Below are 27,130 nucleotides of genomic sequence, written 5' to 3' on the forward strand. Positions count from 1 at the left end.
ACTAGACTGCCTGCGCTCAAATCCAGCCTGTTCCTTACTAGCTGTGTGACCCTGGGCAGGCTATCGAGCCTCACTGAGCCTCAGCCTCCCCTGGAAGATGCAGGGGATAAGAGCGCCTCCTTCACTGAGTGGTGATACGCATAGTGTTAAGTGAGAGGACTCACAGAGGCACTAGAACAATTCTTGGCACCACAGAGTAAGCACAAAGTAACTATGATTCTTTTTCCTTGCTATGGTCTGAATATATCCCCCAAAGCCATTCAAAAACACCCTAAAGGGGCTTGTCAGAGGAGACATTGAACTGGGTGCTGAAAAGTGAGTAAGGGTCTTTGGTGTAATAGGTGGTAAAGGGCAATCCACCAGGAATAACAAATTTTAACTACTCTTCCTGCAAAGGAGGGGAAATGGGGGGATGACAGGAAAGTCCTGGAGTCTAGACCAGTGATGGCGAACCTATGACACGCGTGTCAGAGGTGACCCGCGAACTCATTTTTTTGGTTGATTTTTCTTTGTTAAATGGCATTTAAATATATAAAATAAATATCAAAAATATAAGTCTTTGTTTTACTATGGTTGCAAATATCAAAAAATTTCTATATGTGACATGGCACCAGAGTTAAGTTAGGGTTTTTCAAAATTCTGGCACGCCGAGCTCAGAAGGTTCGCCATCACCGGTCTAGACCAATTATAACCAAAAAGTGGGAATAGCTTGTACTCTGAAATCTACACATACTGAGGTGGAAATTTATTGCACACATGGATCATCTATAGGAACTTGGAGTCCTTATATGGGAGGAAGATACTACCAGAGAGAAGGAGAAAGTGAGGGAAGTGCCTGAACCCAGGGCAAAATCTTTTGAGCACTTGTAGCAGGACATTTGCTACAAGAAGAGGCGTGAGAGGGATTTGGGGGGTGTCCAGGGATGAGACTTTCCTGTTTGGACACTGCCTTGGTGGGGAGGGAACACAAGCTGGTGGCACATACACACAAAAGTGTGAGCACTCAGAGAAATGGATAGGGGCAGGGGAGCTGAGTGACAAACCCAGAGGATGGTGCAGACACTGCATACGACCAACTTTCTCCAGCTGCCTACCCCTGGCACACATGCCTTCTGTTTGTAGGATGCCCTCCTCTCCTCATGCACCTGACCACTCCCTTTCCCTTCAGAGCCAGTTTGGATGTCTTCTCTGGGCAATCCAGCCACCAGCACACTCAGCTGTGCAACTCCTCTGCACCCCCGTGGCACCCGTGCACACATGCATTACAGCCCTTTCCCCATGGCATCGTACTGTCCCTTGTCATCCAATGCAAGCCTCACTGTTCACCCCTAAAGCAGGATGAGTCATCACCAACCAGTGCCTAAGACTCGTAAGCAATTATTGACACAACACATGCTGCAATGAATGAGTGAATTCCTTGACACCAGTGGTCTCTCACCTAAATTCCTCCATCTACTTTCAACATCGCCCTCCACATTGGGAAGTGTGGAGGCACAGAAAACACTTCTGAGATGAGAAGTGATTGTTGTCTCTATGCATTTTGACCTCTCTGTACACAACCTATATTTATCATTATGGGATTTGCCAAGATGTCATTCTGACAAGCCACAGGGTTACAGGTATTCACAATTCTCTCCTCTTCCTAGTGTTCAATCCATCAAATATCCAGGGCAGAGTGGGAAGACGAAAGCGACTGGCTTAAAAGAGCCCACTACAGCCCCTGGGCTGTCACATCTCGAAGGTCAAACCTGGCAGAAGCCAATGGTCTTTTCATTTATTTTTCCTGACGCCCATCAATGAAAGCAATCGTGAGTAAAAGTTGTACCTGCCAGGAAAGGAATTGTCCTTTGTACTTAGTGGCAACCTTCACAGTTCAGGTACACTCTGACAGCTGCTTCCTGAGCCCCAGGGAGGGCTATACATCTATCCCTGGGCCCCGGCAGAAGGCGGGTGAAATACTTTTCATCTTGTCATCGATTGAAGACTCTTCTGTGATCTTGGACCGGGATTTAATTTTAGATCCAGAGCTTATGTTTGAGAAGAACTACCATTGTAGAACTACCATAAATTGCTCTGGTGTTTATTCACCTAACACAGAACACCTACTATGTGCTAGGTGCTGTGCCAGGCTGTGGGGAATAAGATGTACAAGCTGACGTCTTTACCTTCAAGGCTTTTGGTCCAGAGTTAAATGACCAAAAATCAGATGAGTCTCTTGAAAAGGCTTTTCCTGACTGATAAGAATAGGCCTCAGTTTTCTCAGAGCCAGGCATGATACCAGGGTTCAGCTGCAAGGCCTGCTTGGGGAAAAGGCATGAGAAAAGAAAAAAAAAGACCCAAAATATCTGTGTTCCCCTGTACGTTCCCCCATGACTATAAGCAAATTACTGGGTCTCCTTGAGATTCAGTTTACTTATCTATAAAATGGGGAGAATAATTTGTGGGACAGACAGCAGTGAAGATGAAATGAGTTGATAGACGTTGATGCACCTGCTAACCTGAACATGCACTGTGCAGATATTCACCATGAATTTTAACACAGCACCTGCCTCCTGAGAACATAGAAGAGGCAATGGCTCTTCTGTTAACCTGGAACCTAGAGGAGAGTCAATACGTGCCATTCTAAAGAACAAAGATGGGTGGTGGATGGTGGGTGGATGGAGGCTCCCTCTGCTCTAAAAGATCTGGGTCTCTAGTCTACTCCGTACTCCTCTCAGGACCCTCTGGCCTTGAAAACCATAGTCTTTTGCAGAGAGGATAACAGGTGTGTCCCGACTAGACCTATGGGTGGACACCAGACCTATACACGGCCTTAGATCTCCCCAAGCCACCCCAGCTTTGGGGGCTGCACAGGCAGGATCAGGCAAGGGTTGGAAAGCCAGTCACAGCCTGTCCAACTATGTGAGGGAGAAACGATTCTGCACCCTGCAATCACATCCATCTCACCTCTGCAAGCTTTCTTCCTAACGTTTCTCCTTACTAGTTAGTAAAAGGAAATAAGAAAGCTACCAGGTTATGTTATTGACCAATTCAACCTGAGATGTTAGCCATGATTCTTAATTTTCAATGTATATCAGATTCCCTGTGGCACTTTCTAAAATACATATGTCCATGCCCCTTCCCAAAACTAATAAAATCAGAATCACTTGGGATGAGATCAGCTGTATGAATTTTGTAAAATGCATGGTTCTGATTTGTTCCCCCAGAGCCCGAGATGTACCTGATTAGTGGCTTAAAGTCCAGGTGCTCTAGAGAGGAACTAGCATGTTAGTGGTTGTTTCAATATTACTACTCACAGGGGGGAGAAATATGTTAAATACTGGCATAGTCAGCGGGACTGGAACTTTGGGGTCCAACTTAGAGAATACAGGGAGTTACTTCAAGAATGAGGGGTGCAGAATTGCTACACTTGGCTCTCCTCACTCCCCCACCACCCAGAGCAGCCTGGAGGAGGCCAGCCCTGATTTAATCCTCACAACCACCCCATGAGGTAGGCCAATTATTACCATTTTACAGATAGGAGGAAAATTGAGACTTATAGAGATTCAAAGACTTGCCCAACCTCCCAGCACACTTAGGACCCAAGTGTTATTACTGCATTACGCTCAGAGAACTCCTAGCTTCACGACTGCCCTTGACAAGCTTGGGTCTTCATGACTGTCCCCCTGCCTGAGAAGTCTGCCCTTGACAAGCCTGGGTGTGAGTGTTAAGGCTTTAAAAAATTATCTTTAAAGCCTTTGAATAGCTTTCTCTTTTTAGTGTAAATCACCCGTACATTAAAGCCCCTATTGTATATTTATCAGTGTGTTATTCAGACCAAGGGGAAAAGGAGAGAAGCTGACACTGTGAATGACTTTGAAAGTGAGAAAATGCTGGGCCTGAAATTAAATCATTGCGACACTGCCACTCGAGGGCATCAATTTCAATAAATGATCACCTTCTTTATTTCCCACCCGTTTATCATGCAAAAAGGATGCAAGGACGACTTGGGCTGAACAAGTTGAAGGCCACAGGGCTCTGACTTCCCACACTGGCCAGACTTGCCACATTGCTCTGGGCCAACCGGAGTTAAACCCAACGTAGCTTGGCAAAGGCAGTCGGACATCTTTTCAGAAGCAAATTCCTCGTGGCCTCTTTCCATGTTGCCCTATCCTGAGCCTCTTCCTCGTCAGCCTGCTGAGACCTGCTGGTCTATTCACAGGAAACTTCAGGGTCTGTACACTAGTGGCAGAAAGTCTCTGTGGGTCCGTGAGGGGTAACTGTCCTGTTTGCCAGAATGGTGGGCAGGGGCAAGAGCGAAGTCTGGGTGGGGAAAGTCATGTCCTGCTCCCCCAGTCCTGACTGGCACCCTGAGAGGGTGTTGCTGATACTGTAGGATGAAAGAAGGAAGCAGAGAGCAGCTGGGAGCTCTGTTTAGAAGGTAAGAAGCCGAGGCTGGGAAGGGCTGTGGTTGTTCCATAGCCACGCTGCAAATTAGTGGCGGAACCAAGGCTGAAACTGCCTCTCCTGACACCCTTTGGGTTGAATCATTTTGGGTTAGATTCCTCTGGCAGGTCTCCCATTAAGATTGCTGCTGGTTTTACAGCTGGGGTCTTCGGTCAGAAGTGACTGGTTTACATAAACGTGGCGGCCATGTGAGAACCAGCACTGACTTTGGGTTGTCTTCCCCTGGGGAGGTTGCTGCAGATTTTAGTCTAAGGGCAATATGTGTCAGGACTTCCAGATACTGCTGTTCAGCCGGGAGACAGAGCACAGGAGGGCTGGGCTCTGGAGTGTGCACTCTGACCTTCATCACATCACATCCTGCCTCTAGGCTTGGTTACCCCCATCAGGAAATCATTGGGGAAAAGGAAACTCAAGTCTCCTCTGAGTGTAGGGTTGAGATCCTGCGGAAGGTGAATCTGTGTGCCGAGGACACTCATTTTTCTACCACCTTCTGGGTCCAGCCTTGTTTGTGCTAGAATGGCCCTGACAGCTTATTTCGGCTCAAGTCACAGTATCACCAAATCCTGTCGGTTTAAAACATCTTTTTAAGTATTCAAATGATTGGCAAGTTCTATCCTCTCAGGGCCCAATTCTTCCCTCCACACCGTGTGTAGTCTGGTCATCCATGATAAAGTCCCCAGACACCCACGGCTGCAGGAGAAAGCCCTGTGCTCAGAGGGGAAGAGTTTGCGCTGGATGTCCTGGGAGGAGCCCTGCAGAGTCACTCCTGCAGCTGGAAACCCCACCAGCCCCTGAGTCTGTTTCTGAGGCTAGGAAGGCACGGGCTTCACACTGCTGGGCTGCTCTTTCTGAAACAGCTTTCTGCAGAAAGGCAGGGACATGCAGGAGGCAGAGCAGGAGCTGGGCGTCCTGTGCTGGCTCTGCTGGTGCTGCTCTTAGCTTAGCCTTTCAATATCTCCGGGTCCCAACTTGAAAACATCTGCACAAGCACGTGCTGCTGCTCTCTTGCCTGTGTGTTCCGGGCTGGGTGCTTCCTGAAAGCTGTGCCTGTGCTGTCTTTGTCTATTCCCAGCACCTATTATACGGGAGGCGCTCAGTCCATGGATTTTAAATAAATGTATGCCCTGGAAAGCAGCTAGCACGTATTAAGTGTCTACTATAATTGGGCAAATTGTGAGACATTTCCTTTGTGCCATTTCACAGCTCGCCGTATTAAGTAGGGTATTATCATATTCACTTAATTAATGGGAACTTTGTGGGTTCTAATTTTTAGTTAAGATGTCCTATCCTGTGCCTGCTGGATTCTGTGGCCAGTGGGGCTGGGCTACTGGACATCCCATTTCTCTGCTTCCTTGCTTTTGTGGCCATTCTGGCTGGCCAGGTGAGCAGGCGAACATGCTGGGCACTCCCTTTGTCATCTGTGCCCTAGGAGATCCTGGCCAAAGCCAGGCCATTTTGGCAGACATGTGCTCACTCTTTGATTCATTAGACCTGCTGCTTTCCAAGAGGCGGAAGGCAGAGCTGCTGGGATTCCCCAAATGCCTTCCTTGACGCCAGTGCCTCCAAGCAGGATGTTGCTCCCCATGACATTGTCTGCTCACAACTCATGGCTTCCGGGGACTGCATGGACTCTCTGACTTGTCATTCCTCAGCCCACGCCTCTGCATCAGGCTCTCCCAAGATGACTTTGCTATGACAACTTCTTCCCTTATTACTATAAACACTGAATGTCATTTTCCAAATAGCAGTCCCCAAGCCACCATGTTCTGTACTGAGAAGAAGCCAGCCTCATTTGTAATCATCCCTGTCACCATCAGGATTTCACTCTGTCCCCTTTGCCACACTGAGGACTGTGCTGTTGGTGTCATCTCTGACATTAAAAGGGGTGAGCTTCCAAAGAGGCAAACTGTCCAAGATCTCAAAACCAAAGGATTCTTGGGACTGACACTGACCCATAGTCAGAGAACAGACAAGTCTCAATCTTTTGTGTCAAAATTCTCAGCAGAACAGAGCCAACTAATGTATTAATGGTCTCTTATGTTTGCATCCTGCTCAGTGTGTGCAAAACCCTTTACACCCTTTATTGCATTGACCCCACAGCATCATGTGAGTAGGACCAGCATCATCATCCCCATTTTACAGATGGGGAAACTGAGGTTTGGGAGGGGATGGGATTTGCCTGAAGTCATAGAACTCTTTCTTGGAACATCCTTTGGTGGACCACCAAAGGCTGGCCTTTGTATCTTACATGCCTCTATAATTCTGATAAATAAAAAATAGCCAATAAATGATTGTTCATTGCCTAATGACTGAATTGTGAACTATGACTTACATTCAGGGCTTTGATTCACAGCATCATTTTTTTTTCTGCTGCACCACTGTGAACTAATTGAGCTTTTCCAGCAATGGGTAAAAAGGTTCAGATCCCCTCCACTTTGTCTAGTCAGTGACCTTGGGCAAGTTATTTGACCTCACTGAATTTCCTCATCTATAAAATGGAAGATAATACTAGCTTCTGCTTCATTGTGTTGTTTAGTATTAAATTAAAAAAATGCATGTAAGGTGTATAGCGTGTATAGCGGTGACTGGCTAGCACATCTAGGAAGTGCTTAATAAGTATTAGTAATAGTTATAGTTATTATCATTCAAGGGTAGGGCCTGGGCATTACATATCTTTGTAACCCAGGACTTGGTACAGCAGTTGGCAAGACACTTGATTGTAGGGCTCAAGACACTTGCTGCCAACACACACTCATCATGTGACATGGAGCAAGTCCCTTCCTTCTCCTGGGTCTCAATTCCAGTTCCAACACCTGTGAACTGATGAGGGTGAACCAGGTAAATCCCATGGCTCCTTCCAGCTTTAAAATGCTCTGGTTATTTCAGTATTTCAGTGGTTCTCATTGGGGATGATTTCATCTCCCAGGGCACATCTGGCCATGTCTGGAGACATGTTTTTGGTTACAACCACGGAAGGTGCTACTGGCATCTAGTGGGTAGAAGCCTGGGAAGCTGGGGACCATGCACAAGACAATGTTGATGAAAAGAATTATCTGGCTCTAGCTGTCAATAATGCCAAGACTGAGCAACCCAGATCCAGCTCTACACAAATACCCAGAGCTCTCTGAATTGCTGGACACGTCCCTGTGTACTACAGTTTGCCAAGATGCCCATGGAAGCAGCATTCCTCCATACAGCAGAGAAGTCTATGGATCTCCCCTTCAAGAAATTACTAAGCAGTCCATCAGCTTTACTGAGAAAGCAATAGGCAGAACCCACCCTCCCCCAACCCAGCACACCATGGAGGTAGAGGATGGGTAACATCTCGTTCAGATGGGAACCCTCTGCAAGGTATTTTCTCAAATAAGTCCAAAGTCTAAGCTTTGCTAGAAATTTGAGATCTTTATCCTGCAAACATGCCATAAAGAAGGATCTCTCATCCTTATCCTATATAATAAAAGGCTAATATCCAAATCAACCAAATGGCGGAACAACCAGTCGCTATGATGTACACTGACCACCAGAGGGTAGACGCTCAACGCAGGAGCTGCCCCCTGGTGGTCAATGAGCTCCCACAGGGGAGTGCTGCTCGGTGTTACCACTTCTAGAGGCACACTGGATCAGGAAGTAGGCAGGTATCTTCTAGAGCTCACTGACATGAGTATTGGGTGTCACTTCAGTATTGGGTAAGAGGTTCTAGAACAAAGGTTGTTCCAGTCTCTACTGATTTGAGACTGATACCATGTGGTCTCCCTGACCAGTTCTGCTCTAGGTCCCACGCTCCTGCAGGACCTGCTAGGATGGCTACAATAGTTTGCTCTTTCCCTTCCCACCAAAGTTCTGCTAATAAAACCCACTTTCCAGCACATTAAATTACTTTCATTTCGGCCGTTTAACACTCCCCTTGGCTGTTTTTCCTTGGCTCTGTCTGGATTTTGGGAAATGAATATCTTTAACACCCACTCATTAAATGCCCACTCTGCCAGCTGCTCCTCTGGCCTCTGGAAGGCCACCAGCCTGGGCAGCCAGAGGGCCCCACAGACCAGGGCCCGAGACACTATCCAGGGAATAGCAGCAGTGATGGCTCAATCTGATCCCTACCCATTAAAGAGCAATTGTGAGCTTTAAGTAGATGTCACAGACTCTGAACTTTTTCGGCCAAAAGCCAAGTTGTCTTCAATAAAATAGATCTGGAATGGGCAAGGACTTACCCATGCTTCCCCGGAGTGGGTACCAGGAGGATCTCTCTTCCAGCCTCATTGTGGGGCAGCAGCTGGGCGACATACCTCCCGGAAGGCTGCAGGTGCCTGTGCACGGAGACGGCCAGCCTGCAGTGCTCACTGCTGCTCCTCATCCACGGGCTCAAGATGGTATGCTTGGAGTTTGCTGAGGTGTTGAGGAGGAGGAAGGAGCCTGCCAAGAGACAATGAAAGTGACTCTGCAGATGTGTCCAGACAGGTGGACCAGCAGCACCTCTGCAGCAGGTGTTAGAGACCAATGGCATCAAAGTCCGTGATGCTGGAGGCCTTCATCACTCTCTGCACACACCAGCCCTCTTCCCCATCTCTTCACTTTGTAAAACCTAAAACCTGATGTAAGAGAATGGTGACTGAGGACTGGGGCTTTATAATCAGGCACACCAAGGTTCTCACCTCAGCGCCCCTACTTAGTAGCTCTACGTCCTTGAGTCTCAGGCTCATCACCTGTAAAATGGGAATGGAAACCTCTATTTCAAGGGTGGGTGCAAGGATTATGTGAGATAATCCTGGAGAGCATTTCACCCAGTTTTAGGCAGGGAGGAAGCACCTATTAAATAATCAATGATTTGATTTGACTGTCTTCGAAGTTAAAGTAGAGATGACAGCTCACAGATTCTTTGCCAGCCAATAGGTACAATTAACAAAATCCCCCATAGGAAACAGGGGAAGAATATTGTGTATTACCTAATCCTCACAGGGTGAACAGTTAGAAACCCAATCCAAGTGCTAAGACATTCTTATAGATTTACATACTGGTCTAGGGGGACAGTCTAACCGAGTTACTCCCTCCATAAATGTGCCGAGTGGAGCCAGGACATGAGTGCCATCTTGTGAACATCAGTCTAGGGTACCTCCACACCCCAGAAACCAGGACTCTGGCATCTAGGCCACTCTTTAGGTCACAATTTAAATCAGAGCTGACTAAGTTCTCCATGTCACATTCAAGCCAGCTTGAGTTTCAATTTATTGTTGGCCAATTCAGTTTCCCAGTAATGTATGCATTAGCTCTCGGTTCTCAAATAGTTATGACCGGCTCAAGGTTTTCCTTGAAAGGCGTGTGCTTGGGAAGGAAGCATATGGGTCACTTATAAGGTAGTAGTTAAGATCCTGGCTCCTGCTCCTTTGCTTACTTGCTGAGTGAACTTGGGCAAAGCACCGACTTTCTCAGGTTTCAGTTTTCTGTTTATCAAATAGGGTGAGAAGGGTTGGCTGAACCTATAAATCTCTGAAGATTCATTTCTGCTCTCGGGTCTATGAGCCATGTGAATTTGCAACTGGTCTCCAGAAAGAAATTCCTACAAACTCCTCACCCCCACGCCCACCCCCACCCGGTGCTGTGCCTGTGGCTGAGTTTCCCTCTGAGGCAAGCCAACCCTAATTCCAGTAGCAGTGGCCAGTGACAGACAAGAAACTTATATTCCTGGTAGTCACTGTCAGCATAAAAGCACAGCACCTGTTATTGCTCCAGGCATTCCTTCTGGTGCACTAGTTTACTTGCCACACTTCTGCGTTGCAGTTTTGGACCATTAGATGCTGCTCCTTGGCCGTGGAAGCCAATTCCAACAAGATCTCCAACACTTCCAGTGGGAACCAGCTAACGAGTGTTCAGCTCAGCCTTTACCCCCCGCCCCTTTCTGGGCACCTCAAATTAGTCTCCTTCTCCAGATAACAGGACTTACCAAGTAGGCAAATGAACTAGCACCCCTCAATAGAGAATGATGCAGATAAAAAAAGGGGGTATTCCTATGAGAAGCAAAGCAGTGTCCAAGGAGAAGGCATTGTGTCAGGATTAGAGATTTGCTATATTCTGAAGGTAGGTGAATGTTACTTTTGGTTAAAATCAGGAGAGGTCAGCACAAGACTGTTTCTGAGCTGGATGGAGGACATTGGCATATACTGGAAACTGAGTCCTCTGTAATGTTAGGAAGCTTTAGCATGGCATATGGGCCTTTGAAACTGCTCTACAACCCTTGGTAAATAATCTATATCATTACTCTGTTTTACAATGGGGGAGACATTCTTATAATGGGCTTGGAAGTAAAATAAAAGGATTAGAATCAAAGATTCAGAATTAAAAATGACTTAACGAGCATATAATATAGTGCCCTTGATTTTCTATGGAAGCAGACTGGAGATCAGAATGGAAAAATGACTTATTCAAAGTCTTAAATAGGAAGTCCAGACCAGACCTCTGGTCTCTGAACTCTTAACCAGTGCTCTTTCCCTTCTTCCTTTTTCATTATCCCACTGTATCTTTTATCCTAAAAAATGACCAGGGTGCCCTTTGTGGCCAAGTTGTGTAGCTCAGGAACTCAGAGGGATGGGAAAGGAGAAAGAAAGGCAGATGGGACCTGAACCAAATCCATTTGTTCACTGGCTTCCTTACCCACTCGCTCTGCCCTCAATGTTCATTTAATAGATGCCTACTCTGAGCAAAGATTCAAGCACTGGCGCTGCCCTGGGGACACAGACATGAACCAGACACAGTTCTGGCCTTCAAGGAACATCAGGTCCAGGAGGGATGATGAGGTGTTTGCAGTAACTGCAATCAAAAGCAGAGGTTCTAAGTCACAAGACACAAACAGGCTTTGAGCTAGTCTTCAAGGGCAAGAAAAACAAAGGTATTGGCAGAATCTACAGTGCAGGATCTGAGAGGCATAAATGCAGAAAGTATGTCATGGCCTTGGCTACAGAGTAGAGTACATGAAGAGAAGGCTGGGGAATAAGAAAGGCTAGGGTGGGGGGTGGGGGACCATAGAGATTTAATTCCTGGCTGAAGATGTTCATCTTTATTTTGTGAAGAATAAGGAGCCAGAGGAGGTTTTTGAGCAGGACAGTGACATCATCAGAGTGGCGCTGCAGGAAGGTTACTCGGGTATGGTGGGAGATAGGGGGTCAATACTGACTCAACCGCATCCTACTCCACCAGTCCTCACTAGGCATGACTAAACGTAAACATGATGGCCTTGTATGTTACCATTTTAAGCAAAGGTACTGTTTTGGGGACAGACTCTGGGTTTGACTGGGGTTTCCAATACTGTACTAGATTAGAGTGTATCTGGCCAGAGCAGGTGAGAGTTCTAGAATCACTTCTGGGTGAGAATCTTGTTCCAGACATTTTGGAGTCATGGTCTGGGGTTAGGAAAAAGCCACACATGCCACACATAAGGTGTCCTGGTCTGAGATTGTCCTCTGATGTATTCAAATAGGTGGAAAGTCGACTGAAACCAATTTTGGAGCTTCTGAAGGAAAGAATGTAGGTAAATAAAGGAGGTATTCCCCTTCTCATAAAAAAAAAAAGTTTACATGCATGTGCACACAGATACACACACACACACACACACACACACACACACACACACATACCTGGGAAACTCAAGTTCCCAGCAGGAGAAAATGAGGCTGAAAATGCCAGGACTTGGGGGTCTTTATCTCTCTTCTCCCTCTTTTCTGTTTCCTGTTCCTCCTTCATGGGTGTGAAAACATGTAAATTCTGTCCTTGTAATTCAGTACCTCAATAATGGGACTCTTTCAGAGATGACTGGAAGATGGATGATTCCTCCATTTCTAATATGTGAGATGATGTTTATATGAATTTTATTTTGTGCAACTGGACTATCAATAAGAGACAGAACTTAAAGTATTTTCACTCTCAATGAAACTCTGTAGTTGAGAGCTATCTCTTCATCAGCAGCTTTCCTCTACCAAAAAAAAAAAAAAAAAATACATTTCATAAGCTCCTTGGGATATTGTCAGCATAAATCTTTTAAAGTCAGTGAGAATTTATCTCTCTTCTCCCTCTTTTCTGTTTTCTGTTTACTTTGCTCAGAATAGCTTGGGGCTCTGTGAAGGCTCCTGGGGTCCCCTCTAATTAAGAGGGATGGCCTGGCAGCTCACAGACCTTCCCCCATGTGGGCCATGGGGCAATGCAGAAGCAGATCAAAGGCTTTGTTTACACAGTGCTGGGAGTGGATCCCGGCTTCCTTATTAGTGGATTGGGTTGATATGTTCAACACTTAAATATGAAATAGTTGTTGTTTTTACCTTTGGTCACCAATACAGGGATGTGGGCTTAAATTATGAATCAGAAACCAAGGGCAGGCACCTCGAGGTCAGACAGACTCTTTCCTATCTAGGCTCTGCCTCTATCCAGTTCTAGGATTTAGACAAATTATTTACATTCTTTAAACCTTAGTTTTCTCAGATTCAATATGGGTGTAGCCTACTTCCTATGGCTGTGGTGGGGGTGTAATGAAACACTAGTAATATGCATAAGGGGCCAGTACAGCTCTTGGTCCTTAGTAGGAATGAGATACATGGTGATTCCTGCTTCGAGGAGTCTGAGCTCTGTCAGTAGCCTTGGAATCAGACTGAATTTGAGCCACTACCAAGCTTCCTTTGTTTGTAAACTGCAAGGACTGGATAGAGTCTCTAAGGGACCCTACAGCTCCAAACTGTCAGTAACTCTATCGGCCTGCCTGGAATATTATTCATCTAAAGGAACCCTGTCAAGTCTCCAAGCCCCCAAGCCCTAAAGACTTCTCCTCCTAATTCACCTCTCTGGGGTTTTTAAACCAAGAGTTTCAATCAACTGATCAAATACTCTGTGAACTGATTCCCTGCCCCACTTCCTCGCTTCCCATACCAGCATCATTTTTCCTGTAGATGCTTTTGCTATAAGGCTATTACCACTTCTAAATGCCTGATATAGCACAATGCTTGTCACATGCCAGGTATGCAATGACTTTAAAAAATTATATATATATTTTATTGATTTCAGAGAGGAAGGGAGAGGGAGAGAGAGATAGAAACATCAATGACGAGAGAGAATCATTGATTGGCTGCCTCCCACACACCCCACATTGGGGATCGAGCCTGAAACCCAGGCATGTGCCCTGACTGGGAATCGAATTATGACCTCCTTCCTGATTCATAGGTCGATGCTCAACCACTGGGCCATACTGACCAGGCTGCAATGACTTTTTTAAAATCAAAGTAACATATACACGTGGCAAGAAATAAAATTGTTCAGAATAGCTCATAACAATTTTTTAAAAACTATCCCCAAATCATTCTCCTCTCACCAAGTCTCAAAAACATTTTTAAAGATTTTTACTTTCTTTTGCCTTCATGACTCTAAATCAGCGGTTCTCAACCTGTGGGTCGCGAACAACGAAAATACATCCTGTATATCAGATATTTACATTATGATTCATAACAGTAGCAAAATTACAGTTATGAAGTAGCAACGAAAATAATTTTATGGTTGGGGGTCACCACAACATGAGGAACTGTATTAAAGGGACGCGGCATTAGGAAGGTTGAGAACCACTGCTAGTGTTATTTGTTGGTGCAACAACTTTAGGTTCTTTCCATTGATGCTACAGTAAGAAAATTTATGCGACCCCCTTTCTAATACTTGACTTTAAAAATCCCTTTCAACTTTTTTATGACTTACTTGTTTAATTTTACATGGCAAATTTATTACTTGTTCCATCACCTATAGACAGTGTCACCTGACCCTCCTCATGAGAAGATTAAGCTATTAGTCTCCCTGCCCTTTTCCTTTTCACATCCACCTCCCAAGTCAGCTGTGCTTTTACTTCCCATTGTCAAGGTTGTGCAAGAATGATTCAGGCTTGTGTTTTGTTTACAGATTGATTCTAAACCTTGAAAATCAATAAGCAGATATTTTATACTGATGACTATATATTTTTTCACTGCAGCTAACGGGGCTGTATTTATAATCTCTATAGGTTGAATAATACACCCCACGCCATGGAGAATGTTTCTGGCATCAAGATCAAGATTAGATGAATATTCTCTCTCTCTCTTTCACTTCCTCTCTCTCTCTTACATAACCACTTGTCAAAATTGGGGCACATTTTAATTTGCCTTATTTGAATCAGGAATTTATTGTGAGTTTGTTTCTCTAGAAATTTCGAATTGCTTTTCTCTTTTATTTATTTTGCACCATATCACTCACACTTCGATATATTCCTTGAAAATCTTTCCATCCTTCTTGAAGACATTGACTTCCTGTTTTAATTTGTACTCGCTGCTTTCTGGGCCCCTTGTACAGCTATTATTCGCAAATTTCTTTTCACTGGAACACTTCCATTAGTCCCACCGTCCTCAGGAAACTTCCTCAGGAGGAAACTCTTTTGTAAATTTTTTAATATCTGAAATGGTTTTTTTTTTTGGTTTTTTTTCTGTCTTCACACTTGGTTGATGACTTTGCTGGCCATAGTTTCTAGATTAGAAAATGTGCTCCAGACATTTGAAAGCCTAGCTTCAGTGTTGTCCAGTATCAGTGACTGAGAAGTCCAAGGTTGGTTTTATTGTTGAGTTCTTTGTAGTCAATCTGTTTTCCTCTTTTGGAAGCTTTCAGGAATACAGAGGTACTGACATTTCAATATAATGTATCTAGGTATGGATCTCTATAGAAATTTCTCTGTGGCATTGGGTGGGCTCTTTTAATCAGAAAACACATGTCTCTTTCATCTCTGGTAAGTTTGTTTTATTATTTCTCTGATATTTTCATTCCCCCGCCTTTTCTCAGTCGTGAATCTTTTTGAAGAGCTTTATCATTCAAGTTAATGTCTGTTATCTAATTGTCCTTTGTTTTCTCTGGGGTCAATTTTTTTATGTTGATATTTCTTTTCCATGCTACTGGGCTATTGATATTGTTAAAGAAGAGACAATGGGCCCTAAATGGAGTCACTTGTCCTAAGCCCCACATCACCACACTGAGACTTAATTACTAACATAATTACAATTTTCACTTCTTCCAGCAATGGCATCTTAAACTAGTCAGTCAGGAATTTTCTGGTCAGCACTAATGAGGTCACCTGTCTGACAGACCTTGCTATCGCCTAAAGCAGCGGTTCTCAACCTGTGGGTCGCAACCCCTTTGGCGGCCGAATGACCCTTTCACAGGGGTTGCCTAAGACCACCCTGCATATCAGATATTTACATGACGATTCATAACAGTAGCAACATTACAGTTATGAAGTAGCAACGAAAATAATTTTATGGTTGGGTCACAACATGAGGAACTGTGTTTAAAGGGCCAGAAGGTTGAGAACCACTGGCCTAAAGGAAGGTGACCTTGCTACAACCAACCAGCTCCTTGCTAGTATAACTTCCCTGCCCACTCCCTTCTGAATACAAGTCTTTCATTTTGCACAGCTCCCTGGAGGTCCTTTCTATTTGCTAGATGGGATGCTGCCAGATTCATAAATCACTGAATAAAGCTAGTAAGATTAAAGTTTTCTCAGTTGAATTTTGTTTTATAACAATATGTTGGATGATCCTGGATCAGCCCCTTATATTCACACAGGAGAGACTAGGATCGCTGATAGAACGTCTATGTACATAGATTATGCTTATTCTCTCTGTCAGAATTGGCCTGATGGCAAGAGTCAGGGTCAGGCCATTTCACAGGTGTCTGCTCTCCAAACCAGCATGGACAGGTCACTTTGCTCCCACAAGCAGCCCTAGTTCTCTCAGTCTGCCTGGCTTTTTATAAAACATCTCCCTTTTTTCTTTTCCCTGTGGTTAAGCATCCTGCTATCTTTTGGTCTGAGAAATGGCGTTGAAGACCATCTGGGTTAACTACACCAGAGAGGACTTTCATTCTTTCTCCTCAGTCTTATACCTCCTCCCAGAGGAGCCTTCTCAGTACTTCTTGTGGTGCCTCCCAGCAGATGGGCTCCTTCCTCTGCTCTAAACCTCTTTGATCTTCTCAGCTATGGCCACTATATTTGCTCCATCAATAGCTCCTGTCTCCTCTTTGTGCCCTAGCCATCACTCATGGCTCCCCTCCTGTTCTGTTTGCTATTCAGAATTTATTCCTCCACTAAATCCTTTATTATCACTTTAGTGGGATTGCAGGAGAGGAGACAAATGTGTGCCCAACCCACCATTCAGAACCAGAAGCCTCTTAATCATTCTCTGAGTGAGAATATGCATAAACAAATGCATGAATGGACCAATTTCCATCTCAAAAAATCACACATGATTCTGGCACGATTGGCTAATTGTCCCTATTGCAATTAAACTATCAGATCATTACTATAAGCTATCACTTATTCAAGTGATCATGATGCTATTCAGATTAGGTAGGACCGAAGGAACAGCAGAGTTTAATGGGCTGGAATATGGACAAAGGGAGTGCAAGTTGGTGCACAAGACCTCTACCACGAGATGCTTACCCCCCCCCCCCCCCCCCCCGAGGATGCTCCACAGAACACTAGCCCCACAAGGCGTTAACAGGTATTATGAGAAAGCTCTGGGATCAAGCAAGTTTGAGGATGACTGGGTTAAACAAAAGTAAACTGCAGGACTTCTTAGAACTTTAATATGCCAGTAAGAGTTGTGACTTCAGGAGTGGAATGTCAAATGAAGATGTCCAATACTCCTTTTGGCACAGAACTCTTTGGCCATTGGGTATAACAGTGATGGCGAACCTTTTGAGCTCGGCGTGTCAGCATTTTGAAAAACCCTAACTTAACTCTGGTGCTGTGTCACACATAGAAATTTTTTGATATTTGCAACCATAGTAAAACAAAGACTTATATTTTTGATATTCATTTTATATATTTAAATGCTATTTAACAAAGAAAAATCAACCACAAAAATGAGTTCGCGTGTCACCTCTGACACGCGTGTCATAGGTTCACCATCACTGGGGTATAACGTACCATGTAATATGCTCTGAAAACCCTCCTCTAATCTTTTTCTGCTCTAAAGACCATTTGCAGAAAGTAAGGAAGGAAAAAAATCATGAAAAAAGGGTATTCTAGAGGGGCAATCACATATCTATATGTATATCTACATTTGTATCATCTCTTAAATCTTACGTCCTCCCTGTTTGTCTGACTTTCAAACTGTCCTCATCAGAAACTGGGCCCCTTAGGGCAGAACAATGCTTTTGGAAAAGTTCCTCTGAGTTACCGCATTGGTCTCCCTACCCGAGGCGACTTAAACATGCTGCATTCCAGACCTGACTTTCGAAATGTCAGAGCTAGAAACAAACACGGTGGTTATACAACTTAATACCTTTCTGTACTGGGAAGAAACCCAAGAAGCACAGAAGTTAAGGACTTGCCTAAGGTCATACTGTGTGTTAGTATCTGGGTCAGTGATTAGATTTCAGGTTTCCACTCCCTGTCCCGTGGAAAGTCCGGTCTCTGCCTGCCCATGACAGAAATTTATGATGTTTCCAGTCAAATATCCTATGGTTTCGGTCCCCAGTTGCCCCAACATCACTTTCCTTTCTCTGCACTCTCACAGCTCTAAGGAACAGGCCAGTAGGTCTCATGCCCACACATTTGACTGTCCCCAGAGGTCACACTAAGGCCTAGGCAGGTAGGACCCAGACATACTAGTCCTTTGAAAATCACTCATGGGGTCTTAGCATGGTCCCTAATGGCTACTCGGTATTTGAAGGTCTCCTCTGTTCATGTGGTCGTATGAAGTGGTTAGAGCAAACTAGGGCCACTGAAAGAGTTCCCTTAGTGCCTATTTTACAAATTCTAATTCTACTACCCAGGTAGCCTCAACTTAGGAGTTAGATTTGAGAGCAGACTTTTGAAATTAGAGGCAGGACTAGGTGGAATCACCCTCATAGGCATGCTCTGTCTAATAGTGGAATAACTCAGACTTTAGAACTTCAAAGACCTCGAGCTCTTGAGAATCATTTAATGCAACCTTTGCCTTGCAGGTGAGGACATTCAGTCCCATGAGGTGAAAAGATACACCTAGTAGCTGAGCTATGGTAGGACCCAGTCCCTCTGGTCCCAGCCCTGAGCAGTTTACTGTCTCACTCTGCCATGATGTCAAATATTTTGGAATTAGCTCTGCTATCCTCTACCACCAGGACTTCAATTTACTGCTCTTCTGTACCCTCATTGGGAAATACTTTGAAGATATAAATGGTATCAGTGTTTAAAATCAAATGATTAGAGAAAACAAGTGTGTTCATTAAGGGAAGAAAGGCAGGTAGAGGCAGTTGATTTTTCTTGACAGTTATATTAATATTAGCATAATGAATTCAGTTGTAGCTTAATGTACATTTAGAATATATATAGTTATCTGTGTGTGTGTGTATTTAAATAGATCCCCTTTGAAATCTCTGACCTTGTTGAAAAGAATAAACCTTTTTGGTGACATTCTGTAAATTACCTCTCAGGTTCAAGTTAACTGAGGCAAAAGTTCCCTAGAAATGGTAAAATATATTGGTGCTTGTGTGCGTACTTAGTAAATACATGCATGTTTGTATGTGTGCATGTATATATAGCTATGTCTATTATATATGCACACATAGAAACATTTGCAGTTGACCCTTAAACAACATAGGTTTGAACTGAGTGGGGAGAATTTTTTCAATGGAACACAGTTCGGCAGGCCCACAGTTCAAATTCTCTTTGTTCAAGGGTCAACTCTGTGTTTGGAATCCACATATGCACAGGGCCAACTGTAGTTATACATGGATTTTTGACTGTGTGGGAATTTTTTTTTTTTTTTTTTTTTTAAAGATTGAAACTGGGTTCTTTTTTTTTTTTTTTTTTTTAAATATATTTTATTGATTTTTTACAGAGAGGAAGGGAGAGAGATAGAGAGTCAGAAACATCGATGAGAGAGAAACATCGACCAGCTGCCTCCTGCACATCTCCCACTGGGGATGTGCCCGCAACCCAGGTACGTGCCCTTGACCGGAATCGAACCCGGGACCTTTCAGTCCTCAGGCCAACGCTCTATCCACTGAGCCAAACCGGTTTCGGCGACTGTGTGGGAATTTGAGATCCCCAACCCCCATGTTGTTCATGGGTCAACTGAATATATATATTTATCTCTCTGTGTGTGTACTTAAATAGATCTCCTTTGAGATCTCTGACGTTGTTGAAAAGAATAAACCTTTTTGGGGAAGACACATAGGCTGTTACTATTTTTTTTTTTTTTTTTGGTGTGTGTGTGTGTGTGTGTACGTGTGCATGTGTTTTAACCAACAGATTTCATTAGGGAAAAGGGAAAAAGCCAATATTGTCTACATACTGCATGTGTGTCCTAGGGTGTCAGCAAAAAAAGATAATAAAAGGCAAAACAAATAAATAGAAGGAAACAGAAGCTAAAGTGCTGAGAAACCTTTTTTTCCCTGAGAGCTCATTTTGGTAATCCTCAAGGAAAACAGAAAAGCACTTGATCTGACAAGAGGGAGAAAGGCGAAGCCAAATGAAAACTAAACAATTGATTTAATTCAATGAGAAATGGGAGGGGGAGATAACAGTATCTGCTCAGGTGGGGGAGGGAAGGGAGTTAGGGAATCAAGAGTGCCTTTTAGAAGCGGAACAAAATCTGAGTGGGAGAGAAAGCAGCAGGAAATAGTTTTCCCTTTCTCACGTAGGTGTTTAGCTCTGGAATCAGATTGCTCAATTTTTGCTTTAAGTCTCAGATGTCAGGGTCCAAAAATCTGCCATGTTATTTTTGAAATATTGCTATGTGGTAGCAGATTTTATCTTTTGGGTAAATTTTACTGTTTTTTAATTAAAATTTTAAAAAGCAATTTTTAAATAAAAGGCAAAGCAAGTAAATAGAAGGAAACAGAAGCTAAAAAATGTATTCCTTGTGGGAGTCTCACAAGATCCCAGCTTGCAATAAAAAGTTCTGACATTCCGTGTACTGCAGCTCTCAGACACCCTATTGTTGAAGAAAGAGAATAGAACATGGACAAACATTGACAACTAAGCCATGCAGAAGAACATGGGCAGGCCACTGTTTCACCCACATTCCACAATGGGAGAGCTGCATGGAGCACCAATACACCGTCCCTCCCAACTCCTCCTTTTGCAGAACAAGAAATTCCCATGCAGGCAGGTGAGGTCCGTGTCTGAGGCAGGCTGGGCATGGCAAGAGGGCCAGGCTGAGTTCTCAAAGGTTCTAGATCAGTGGTTCTCAACCTTCCTAATACAGTTGCTCATGTTGTGGTGACCCCCAACCATAAAATTATTTTCGTTGCTACTTCATAACTGTAATTTTGCTACTGTAAACAATATGTAATTATATATGTGTTTTCCGATGGTCTTCAGCGACCCCTATGAAAGGGTCGTTTGACCCCCAAAGGGGTCGTGACCCACAGGTTGAGAACCGCTGTTCTAGATGATCTGGGCTTCCTCTAACTGCTCCTTCCACTTCTCACTTACCCTCCCCCCATATAGTCTGCACACAGGAGCGAGAGCCATCTTCTTAAATATGATTTAGTCAGTCACTCTCTTGTTTTAAACTCTTCAATGGCTTCCCGCTGATCATAGATTAAAATCTAAATTCCTTACTATGAGCTACAAGGATTAGGGGAAACCTGACCTATAGCAGATGCCATAGGTTGGCTCACTCAACTTCCTGACCAACTCCTCTTGCCTTTCTCTTTTATTGAGACTGGACATTAAAAATGATTCATTCTATAAGCCTTTCTTGTAGATAGGAGTAAACACGTAAAATGGTTCTGGCCAATGAAATGTAAGCAGAATTGTGCTCACAGGATTGTCAGAGTTAGCAAATAAAAACACACAAGACACCTAGTTAAATGTGAATTTCAGGTAAATGATGAGTAAGTTTTCAGTACAAATAATACTCAAATTATTATTTTCCTGAAACTCACATTTAGCTGGACATCCTATGTTTTATCTGGTAACCCCATATCTGAAGAATTTGGGGAAAACACCCTCTCTCTGCTTCTTTCTTCCTCTTGCCTAGAACATGAGCATAACGCCTGGAGATGTGGCAGCTGCCTTGTCACCGTGAAGTGACAAGCATGAGTACATGGGTTAGAAAGGTAATGAATTGAGTCACTGATGGTGTTGTTGGACATCTGCACCATTGCTTATCTCTGGTCTTCTTAACTATATATATAAAAGCCTAATATGCTAAGTGTCCGACTGTTCGTTCAACTGTTCGACCAGTTGCTATGACGTCACTGACCACCAGGGGGCAGACACTCTGACCAGTAGGTGAACTTGCTGCTGGGTCCGGCGATCAGGACTAGGCAAGACGGCTGGACATGCCCTGGAGCCCTCACGCGTCCCTCCCCGCCCCCGATCGTGCACCGGTGGGGGTCCCTCAGCCTTGCCTGCACCCTCTCGCAATCCAGGACCCCTCAGGGGATGTCAGAGAGCCAATTGCAGCCTGATCCCTACAGGCCAGCCTGAATCCATGCACCGGGCCTCTAGTGTGAAAAATAAAACAGAACACCCATACTCTTTCCTTGACTAAGCCACTGCAGTGAGGACTTTGTTCCTTCACAGCTGATGCCCTGTGAGCAGGAATCTTGTCTGCCTTGGGCCAGCTGTCCAGGGCCTAACACAATGACAGGGACAATGCTTCCTGAATAACCATTTGCTGCAAAGATGAAGAAATGATACTTTACCAAAAAGTGGGCACTTTGCTTGTTTCCTTGTATCTTATCTAAAATAGTATCACCTGTTTATTTATATTGGGGAGAATATTTCTCCCTTTTGAACTGACTGGTAGTTATAGAAGAGGTATTATTTGCAATACAAAACAAATCAATTTTTTAAATGCTCCTAAGTTTAGACTCTTAAGATCAGTGTTTTTCAAATTGTGGTTTGTAACCCATTAGTGGACCATGAAATCAGTTTAGTGGGTCATGACCAGCATTAAATAAAAAGGAAGAGAAGAAGAAGGAGGAGGGGATCAGGAAGAAAAATAAATAAATGAAATTTAAGATATCCATATTGTAATTTCCCTTTGGGAAGTAATGGCTACTAATCTATATGTACACACACACACACACACACACACACACACAGTTATGTATACCATGTTGTTATGTAAGATATACTTCTCACTGTGGATCATAGTTTAAAAAAATTGAAAGGCTCATTGAGTATTGTTCAAATTTCAAATGTCCATATATGGAAATTACACTGGCCTAATTCTGGTCCCTGAGCCACTTCCCATTAGCTGGGTGACTTTGGGAGGAGAAGTAATCTATTTGGACAGCATTTTATGATCTATAAAACTTTCTTATATAAACAATCTTACAACAACTCGGTAAAATAGATGTTCTCCCCCATTGTAATTACACTGGATATAGCAGCCACTAGCTACATGCAGCTACTGAATACTTAAAATGTGGCTGATGCAACTGAGGAACTGAACTCTTCATTGTATTTAATTTTAATTAATTTATATTTTAAAAATGAAACCTGACTTAGTTATGAGAAAAATTTGTTTGGAACAACTGTGCATGTGAATCTAACCTTTCAACTATAAATTCTATGAAGTACAGATCAAATATTTCAGCTAAAATCTTAGCCTCCATATTGAAATGTACTCTAAATACAAAATGCACACTGGATTTCAAAGATTTAGTATAGAAAAATAAAATATTTTATGAATAATTTTTATATTGATTACATGTTAAAATGATAATATTAGATATATTGGGTTAAATAAAATATATTATTACAATTAAGTTCACCTGTGTTTTTTTTTTTTTACTTTTTATTATGTGGTTTCTAGAAAATCCAAAATTACATTTTTGGGTCATACTATATTTCTCCAGGACAGACATATAGTCTTGCCTTAGGCCACTGAATGAGTAGATCCTCAATCACTAGGACAGTCCCGGTCAGTAAACTCCAAATCCTTGACTCTTCCCCCTGAATTACAAATGACATCACCTTAGGCCTGGCTGTCCCTTTATAAACTGTGAGTGAACTGGAAGATGATGATAACAATAATGATGGCTAACAATGAGTGACTAACAAGTCTTGGGAACCAAGTTTATCTTTTATAAGGTTTATTGCATTTGATTTTACAACAGCCCAATAAGTCAGGTATAGGATTATTATACCCAGTTTTTATAGATGAGGAAACTGAGGCTCAGGGATATCAATTAATCTGCCTATCACCTCAAATGGTTTAGACTGAGGAGCCCAGAGTCTATGGGGTCCATGCCAGTGACTCAACACCTCGGGCCTTTTTTTGGACCATGGCCCTCAAAAGCAGCGGGGCTCTGTTTAGGTAACATGTAGCTGCATCTCCCAGAGTCCTGTTAGATTAATTTCCTTTGGGAAATAATGTCTACTGATCTTGCTGCTGATTCCACACCACACAGAAGAAATCACCAAGCTCCAATCTTTGAATATATAGATAAGGCTCAAGAAGGTGACTTTGTATCTAACAAATTTTCAACTAGAAAATTGAAATACGGGCTTCATTATTATGGGTGCTTATTTAAAGATCTATTTGCAATGTGAAACTAAATTTCAATAACAGCCTTAAAATACAGAAACAGATCATGCTTTCCCAGTGAAATTATTTTTCTTTCGTTATAAACATTGTATATACATTAAATGCAATTTAAAAATAGTAAAAGAAAACTTATAGATCTGTTACTCAAACTTTTTTTTTGTTATTCCTCCATCTTCACAGGATTTAAAAATTTTATTATTACACTAAATATACATTTTTACTTGCTATTTCACTTAAAATCTCTCTATATAAAAAGCCAGCAACTAGAATACCCTAACGACCAGAACGATCAGTCACTATGATGCCCACTGCAGCCAGTGAAGTGGCCCGATTCGGGGGTGGGCCAACCTCCTGTGGCCCTTCCCCCCCCACTGGCCCCTCCCCCGATCGGCCTGCAGCCCCTGCCCTCCACTGACCCCATCCCTGATCACCCCCAACCCCAATAGGGGGCGGGGCTGGCCGGCCAACCTCCTGCAGCCCCTCCCCCCGGCCAGCCCCACTCCCGATGGGCTCCTACCACCCTAATCAGCCCACAGACCCTCCCCCCATCCATCCTACCCCTGATGGGACCCCACTACCCTGATTGGCCCATGGCCTCTCCCCCAAGCCAGCTCCACACTGATCAGCCCCACCCACTTTGATCAGGGGCAGGGGCTACTGGCCAACCACCCGTGGCCCCTCCCCTCAGCCAGCCCCACCCTGATTGGGCCCCGATCAAGGCAGGCCAGCAGCTGGCCAACTTCCTGCTGACTCCTCCTCCTGACAGGCCCAGCCCCAATCCGCCCTGATTAGGGCCGGGCCAACTGGACCCCACCCATGCACGAATTTGTGCACTGGGCCTCTAGTAATGTAATAACAATTTTCTATTCTCTTTTGTAGACTTTGCAAAAATATTTATAAATACTTGTATAATATTCCAATAAGTGGACATCACATTCAAACTATTTCTTTTTCCAGCAGTGGGGAACATCCAGACCATGGGCCGTATAGGCCGGAGAAATCATTTGGTCTGGCCCTGCCAAAGTACTAGGGGTGAGTTAATTAAATGTTGTCCAAATACAGAAGGTTAATTTTTAAGTTGATAATTCTGTATGCCCTCAAATGATGCTATAAGTATCCAAATGGCTCTTGGCAGAAAAAAGGTTCCCTACCGCTGGTTTAGACAATTATTTCCAGTTTTTTTCTATTATATAGCTATAAGTTGCTCCCCTGCTCTTTTTAATGTGACAGTCTACCTGGAGGGTAGACCAACATATATCAAAAATCTTAAACTGTGCTTGTTCTTTGACTCAACAATTCTCTTTCTAGGAATTTGCTTTTTTTTTAAGAGTTATCTATAAAGACTTTTCTGCAAAGTTTTTCAGCATTATTTATGTGAATGAATATTTATAAATGGTATATGTTGAACATAGGAGATTAGTTAAGTGATGTGTGGTGTATCTATGCAATATACCATAAGAATGCTGTCTTAAAGGATAGGTAAGGATTATAAATATTAATAACAAATAATAATAACAAAGCTTTCTGTTATTGAGTATCAGGCTCTGTGATTATATATTTAGCAACCCATATTTTTGGTACTATTATTACCATTTCCTTTATACAGTCTGTATATAGGGCTTACACCCTTAACCACTATAAATACCTAGGATGTTCACTATCTATCATCAGATGGAAAAGGCAGTTATAAAACAGCATGGATAATGTGATCCCAATTTAGTAAAATATAACATGTATATGAATATGTATATTAAAAAAGAAAACATTTGAGAGTAGTCACCAAAAAGTAAAATGGGTAACTCTAATGGTAGAATATTTTTCCATATTCTTTTTTGAAATTTCCAAATCATGTTACTTTTTTTGCATTTTTTATTGTAGTAAAATATATATAACATAAAATTCACCATTTTAACCACTTTAAGTGTATAATTCAGTAACATTCACAATGTTGTGCATCTATGGCCACTGTCCAATGCCAGAAAATTTTCATCATCCCTAACAGAAGCTCCCCATTACTCCCTTTCCCCAGTCCTTGTAAACCTCTATTCTACTTTCTGTCTATGAATTTGACCAGTCTAGGTACCTCATATAAGTGCAATCATATAGTATTTGTTCTTTTGTGATTAGCTTCTTTCACTTAGCTTAATTTCTTCAAGGTTTGTCTATGTTATAGCAAGTGTCAGAATTTCATTTCATTTATTTTATTTTATTGATTTTAGAGATAGAGGAAGGAAGAGAGAGGCGGGGGATAGAAAAACCAAGGATGAGAGAGAAACATGGATAGGCTGCTCCTCACACCCTCCACTGGAGATCAAGCCTGCAACCCGGGCATGTGCTCTGACCAGGAATTGCACTGGTGACCTCTTGGTTCCTGGGTTGATGATCAACCACTGAGCCACACTGGCCGGGCTCATTTCTTTTTAAAGTTTAATAATGTTCCATTGTATGTATATAACACATTTAGTTTATCCTTTCATTGGCTAATGAACAGTAGGGTTGTTTTCTACCTTTTGGCTAATGTATTCAATGTAACTATGAACATGGGTGTACAAGTATCTGTTTGAGTCCTTGCTTTCAATTCTTTTGGCTATCTATGTAGGAGTGGAATTGTTGGGTCATGTGGTAATTCTAAGTGTAACCTTTTGAGGAACTAACAAATTATTTTCCACATTACATTATTTTACATTGCCAACAACAATGTGCAACAATTCAAATTTCTCTAAATACTCAGCAACATTTATTATTTTACTTTTTTTTAAATCCTTTCCTGTGGATATGATTTTACTGATTTGACAGAGAGAGAGCTCGCTCAGTTGCCTCCTGTACAGGCCCCAATCGGGAATCAAACCTGCAACCTAGGTACATGCCCTGACTAGGAATTGAACCCGAAACCTTTTGGTGTATGGGATGATACTCCAACCAATTGAGCCACCGGGCCAGGGTTGTTATTTTACTTTTTAAAATAGTAAATATATAAATATATATATCCCTAATATGCAAATAGACCAAACGGAGGAACAACTGAACAACCGAACAACTGGTTGCTATGACATGCACTGATCACCAGGGGACACACGCAGAACATGGTAGGTGTTGGCATCAGGTGTCAGAGCCCGGAACATGGAGGTCATTGGCCATGGTGGGATGGT

At 43.1% G+C, this 27,130-nt stretch overlaps 1 protein-coding gene across 1 annotated transcript in view; it reads right to left on the reverse strand.

The window, feature by feature from the left end:
* ALK (ALK receptor tyrosine kinase) overlaps window positions 1-27,130 on the reverse strand; it is a 572,354-nt gene that overhangs the window by 253,833 nt on the left and 291,391 nt on the right. The window contains exon 4 of the mRNA XM_070428933.1: window positions 8,658-8,859. Within this exon, the coding sequence (XP_070285034.1) occupies window positions 8,658-8,859 (202 nt within the window). The remainder of the gene's footprint in view (window positions 1-8,657; window positions 8,860-27,130) is intronic.

This window comes from Myotis yumanensis, unplaced genomic scaffold (assembly GCF_028538775.1).
Source record: "Myotis yumanensis isolate MYYU_CA2020_CCGP unplaced genomic scaffold, mMyoYum1.0.hap1 SCAF_11, whole genome shotgun sequence".
NCBI classification, from domain to species: Eukaryota; Metazoa; Chordata; class Mammalia; order Chiroptera; family Vespertilionidae; genus Myotis; species Myotis yumanensis.